Source organism: Corapipo altera, unplaced genomic scaffold, assembly GCF_003945725.1.
Source record: "Corapipo altera isolate COAL_440 unplaced genomic scaffold, ASM394572v1 2b, whole genome shotgun sequence".
Lineage (NCBI taxonomy): Eukaryota > Metazoa > Chordata > Aves > Passeriformes > Pipridae > Corapipo > Corapipo altera.
The window spans coordinates 21,608,031-21,613,561 of NW_020884874.1; the positions used below are offsets into that span (position 1 = coordinate 21,608,031).

The 5,531-nt window shown below is 57.0% G+C and overlaps 1 protein-coding gene across 1 annotated transcript; it reads right to left on the reverse strand.

Annotated features, from left to right (window-relative positions):
* Positions 1-3,563: 3,563 nt before the first annotated feature.
* OLIG3 (oligodendrocyte transcription factor 3) lies at positions 3,564-4,608 on the reverse strand. Its single transcript, XM_027634056.1, has one exon. It carries the CDS (start codon positions 4,383-4,385, stop codon positions 3,564-3,566), a length of 822 nt encoding a protein of 273 aa, XP_027489857.1. The 5' UTR covers positions 4,386-4,608.
* Between the last annotated feature and the right edge of the window lie 923 nt (positions 4,609-5,531).

Below are 5,531 nucleotides of genomic sequence, written 5' to 3' on the forward strand. Positions count from 1 at the left end.
AGGGAAGGGACTATCCAAAGGTGCCTCCTCGCCTGCAGCATCGTATCTCCAAGTTGCTCAGCGTTTCCCCACCCATCGAAAAGGACAAGGAAACCACATCTCTTCAGATGCTCTTTCCATTTTCCCTTCTCCACAGGTCAGGACGTGAAACCAGGGAGTTTCTGGCGTTTGACTCGCACCTCCTGGAGTACGTCACTGCCGCATAGGAGCCGGGGGGACGGGACATTGGCCACCCCTTTCCTGACGACTCAAAATCCTGTCTCAGGCTCATGTGGCTGCTTGGTCGCTTTTGCTACGGAAAAGCGCGAAGAACCCTGTGCACCCGTTCACCCACCCTTGCTCCGCGGCTGGAAAACAGCCCGGCGCTGCCAGGGAAAGCGAGGCAGAGCCCGGGACGGCTCTACGTGGCTGAGTGAGGGTCAAATGTCTCTAAAGAGACCTTTTATTGAGGTAAGGCGCCCTCCGTCCCCAGGACCGAGGGGCTGAGCGGCAGAGATACTTTAGGGAAAGGCAGCACTGCCGGGGGTAGCGGCGGGTCTCGGGTACGTGACTGCCGGCACCTGGACAGAGAGGGTGACTTCGCCGTCCTCTCAACTGTCGTTTGCAGCCCAGTCCCGTCGCAGGCTCGGTAAGCTGTTGGCAGACGCAGCTAGGGGACAGAAGCAGAAGAAGCCGCTTCCAACGCTGCCCCGCTCGCCCCACTCCGGGGGAAAGGATGCAGGGCCGAGGAGGAACCGGGGTCGGAAAGATGGAGGATGCGGGGACGGGGGGATCGTGGCTTTGTGACCCAACCGTGTCAGCCCCGCAAGGAGGGATACGTCGGGGACAGTCGGGTCAGCTGAGGAGGAGCCGGCGGCCCCGCGTCCGGACCGGCATCCCGCAGGCCGCTCCCCGCGGCTCCCCGCTCCTCTACTGGGTTTCCCCCGGCTCATGCTTGCCCTCTGCTCAGGCAGCGCCACCAGGGAAAAGGGAAGAGTGTGTGTGAGAGTGCCTCTGGCTGCCGGGGCCGGGCAGAGGCTCCAGCCCAGCCTCTCCCACCGGGACGGAGAGGTGGGTGCCCGCGTCCTGCACAGAGCCCGGAGCACAGCTCCGACGGCCCCAGGGGATCACCCCGCCGGCCCTCTCCTCAAGGACAGCACCTTACGGAGCACAGGTTGCACCCATCAGTCTCATTGCCCACCTCCCTGTCTTGTACCCCCTCCCCGGCGGCAGGACTCCCTAATCCCTGAGACTGGGGCGGGCGGGGACAGGACACCGCTGTGACTTGGTCAGTGGCGAAAAAACTGAAAACAGCTGAAAACGGGAGGGAAGGAAGGAAGGAGTGAAGGAAGGAAGTAAGGAGGGAAGGAGGAAGGGAAGAAGGGAAGGAGGGAGGGAAATTGCAGCATATCTTGATCATCTTGCTGAATTACAGTAAGGATTTACTTCAACCCGGGAGTGATTTCTCAGAACATGATTTGTTAGTTCAGTATGTTTTCGAGGCAAATATACATTCTTCTTTTTCTTCTTTTCATTTTCAAATGTTTGCGTTTGGGTGCTTATCTCCTAACCTTGATTTGAGTGCTGCAGTTCACCAGCACGGATCACCCACAGGTGCCTTCAAAAACTATTCGGCATTTCGGTTTAAATGCTCCGCCCATCCTTCCTCTCTCACTACTCACCTTGCGAATCACGGGGAGTCGTCTTCTCCGTGTTTCTTCAGACCCTTCCCGGACATTCCCTTTCGCGTAAGACAGGGGGCCGTGGTCTGGGTGGGGGGTGCAGGACCCGCTCCCGTGTGCGGAGCCAGAGGGCGCTGGGAATCTCCAGCCGCGCTCTCTGGAGGATGCCGCACCCCACCGCGCTGCTCCGCATGGAGCACCGCCTCCCGGCGGGGCAGAGATACCTATCCCAACCCTGTCCATCTCACCATCTCCCTCCCGGAAAAGGGTCGACAGCTGGATCTCAAAAAAAAAAAAAAAAGTTATTGCCCATAAACGCCCCAGCGCCCCTCCCAGTGGTGCTCGCGGCCCGTCCTCCCGCCGCCTGGCTCTGTCTGTGGGACCGGCCATCGGCTGAATTCCTGCCGGCTCCCAGACCAGTGGAAAACTGCCGGAAGCTGCCCGGCAGCTCTCACACAGCGGAGCACGTCGGGCTCGCGGCTGCTCCCAAGCCGCACACGGGGATGTGCCGACCTCCTCCTAGTCTGGGCTGGGGAAGTGCTGGCGAAACCCAAAGCGATCAAATACGGCGCCTTTTCTGAGCGTCCAGTCCCAGACAAAAGCGAAACAGTCAGTTTGGAATTTATTTTTTATTTTATTTGGAAATCTCATCCAGAAACACTGGTCAATAATAAATATATTGATAGTTATCAAGAATATATAAAAAATAAAGACACGGTGTTGTCTTTGAGGCCCCAACCGAAAACAAACAAACAAACCAACAATCGAAATTAATAATAGCATTATTTCAAGCAAAATCCCATGAAAAAGTACCGGAAAGGAAATAAACAGCAACAAAGCTTCCGATTTAGTTCTACAAGTCACTGATGTCGCAAGAGCTGACTCCGCATGCAAACCCAAACTATAGCAATGCAAAAAACCCACAAAAACCCCCAACCAAACCAAACCAACAAACAAAAAAAACCAAAACCAAAACCAACAACAACAAAACAAACAACAACAAAACCCCCCGAAAACAACAAAACAAAACAAAAAAACTCCAGCATGAGAAATTAGTACCCCAGCCAGCTGAACTAATACACTTCACCGAGAACAGGAGATAGGAGATTTGGCAAAACAGATCCGCAGGATGGTTGTGTTGTGGGGGGTTTTTTTGCCTTCACAGAGGGAAGAAGAAAAAGTACCGCAAACAAACCCGCATCACAACGAAATTTGGAGGAAACAAACAAAGAAAGAAACAAAACAACACCCAACCACAAAACCCCCAAACTATAAACCACACTCGAAAACTTCAGTGAATTGTCTCGGAAGTCCCTGTTGCCAGGGGAGCTGCCTGTGGCCGGTCCCCACTGGTGACAAGCTGGGGTGGGAAGCATGCATGCACTCTCTGGGCTACCTTGGGCCGCCGCTGCGCTGACGCAGCCAGGTTTGGAGCGGGAAATTTCGGAGGTGTCGCCGTGCGAAAGGAAAGAAAGGAAAAGCCAGGAAAAAGAAGGGGGGAAAACCCCAAACTGATCTCATCGTCTCTTAGTTGCGAAAACTACAACGACAACCATGTCTTTTTTTTTTTTCCTTTTACATACATTTTAAGGAATCATTTACATTTGATTAGCATCAGCGGGATTAATATTATTATTATCATCATTATCATTCTTTTTACAACAGGGACTTTTTTTTTTTCCAGTTAGTATAATAAGAAAACATCGCCCGAGGAGCTGGGTATAACATTACCTTTGCAAGGTCCTTACTACACTAATCCTGTGTTACAGGGGGGTTGGTTGGGCGGGAGGCAGCGGGGGCAGGTCCGTCGGCGGCCCGAGAGGGGGCCGGCAGCAGCCCCCTCTCCGTCCATGGGAGCGCTGCCCTCGGGGCAGCCCCAGCGGTCGGGGGAGCCCCACCGAGTCACTTCAGGAGGTCCTTGGTCTCCCCCGAGATCCTGGCCATGTTGGACGCGGTGAGGGCCGAGAGGTGGGGCGGGGGAGGCATCTGGCAGATGGTGCAGGGGCACGGCAAACCCGCCCAGTGCTGGAAGCCGCTGCCGAGCTGCAGGGCGGGGGGTGTCGAGGGGGTCTTGAGCAGGGAGTGTGGGGGCCGGATGGTGCCGATGGCCGGCAGGGAGGCGGAGAGGGAAGAGGAGGTGTTGGCGGAGGACAAGGCACTGCCGAGGATGGGGTGCACCTGGTGCACAGTGCCGGCGGCGTGGGGAGGGTGCCCGGTGGAGTGTCCCACCGTGCCGCAGTGAAAGGCCGAGTGGTGCCCCCCGTAGATTTCCCCGACCAACCTCTTCATCTCCTCCAGGGAGCTGGTGAGCATCAGGATATAGTTTCTGGCTAGCAGTAAGGTGGCGATTTTGGAGAGTTTTCTCACGGAAGGTCCGTGGGCGTAGGGCATCACCTCCCGCAGTCCGTCCATGGCGAGGTTGAGGTCATGCATCCTCTTACGCTCCCGACCGTTGATCTTCAGCCGCAGCTGCTGCAGGTCCTGCTCCGAAAGCTGCTTCTTGATTTTGTACTTGCTGCCTTCCCCTCCGGCCTTGGAGCCGTTCCTGGTGAGGCCTTCTCCGGACATCTTCTGCACCAGGTCGTTCTGGGTGGAGGAGACAGAGTTGAGCCGGCTGTCTTGGTGGTGGTGATGGTGGTGGTGGTGGTGGTGGTCTCTCAGATACATCTCATCCATGTCTGGCGAGGAAGCTCTGCTGGAGACAGAGCTGGAGTCAGAATTCATTGTATTCAGGCTTCTGAGCAAGAAACTCTTCCCTGCTCTGGAGGTGGTGGAACAAGACCACTCTCCTTCAAAAAGAAACAAAAACGAAGCAAAAAAGAAGTAAACGGACGGCAGGATCTGCCAGTAAAGGGCTGGAAACGGAGGGAAGAAGAAAAAAGCCCCTCAGCCCCCTCTCTCTTCAATCTCTCTCCTCTCTCTCTTTCCCCCCCGGTTACTCAGCCTGTTTACAGGATGGCTAGTTAGTGTATGCTTGGACTAACCTCAGCCTGAAAAAGAGGGGCTTTTATAGAGCTGCAGCAGAGAGCAGAGACAAAAGGAGCCCTCCTATGTATAATGGTCTAGTTAGGATGACGTGCCATTATTCAGGGCGGTGCGCTTTGACTGTCCCATTTAGCAAGGACCCCTATTCATATTCATTGTGGTGCCACCCGGGACACCTCAGCCACGGACCATCAGGAGTCAAGGAGACACAAAACCCCTCTGATTGACACCGCACACTCATCGCTCCGTGTGCGCTCCTTCTCCTCCCCCTGCCCCCTCATTTCCAATATAAAACCTCATCCCGTCTACAGTAGGAAGGCAGGGGGCTGCGAAGGGCTGCGCGCCTGCTCGGGGCCGTCCAGGAAACCCCAGTGGCGGGCGGCAGCGGGCAGAAGCCCGGGGAAGTACCCCCGCTATGGCAGGAGGACGGGGATGTTGGTCGCCCCCGTCCTGCAACATGCCCGGCTCCAGCCGGGGGTCCCCGCTTTGTTTGCCTTTTCCTTCCCCTCCCCCGGTCCTCCCCGGCCGGGGTGTGTGGTGCGGCACCGGCTGCCCCTCGCCTGGGCGGGCTGGCCGCGACTGCCTCGTACCTGGGTCGCTGCTTTGTTTAAATGAGCGATGATGACTCAGGCAGCCGCCGCGGGGAGATACTGGCTGGGAAACCCGCCTCCCCCCGGGCCAGTGACTCCCTTTAAATAAACGGGGAAAGCCAGGGTGAGGAGGAAAACTGATGTGCTTGGCGGCGGGAGGGGCGACTGGCAGCCCCAGGGCTCTGCGGCCCCGGGCTCAGTCGGGAGGGCGGTGCGGCCGGAGCGGCCGTCGGCAGGACCGACAGAGCCGGGCCGGGCCGGACGCAGGCGGGAAGGGAGCCAACTCGGGGGGCAG

What these genes read in the sequence shown, in the direction of transcription:
- OLIG3 (XM_027634056.1), bottom strand. Translation starts at nt 4,385, where the DNA reads ATGAATTCTGACTCCAGCTCTGTCTCCAGCAGAGCTTCCTCGCCAGAC.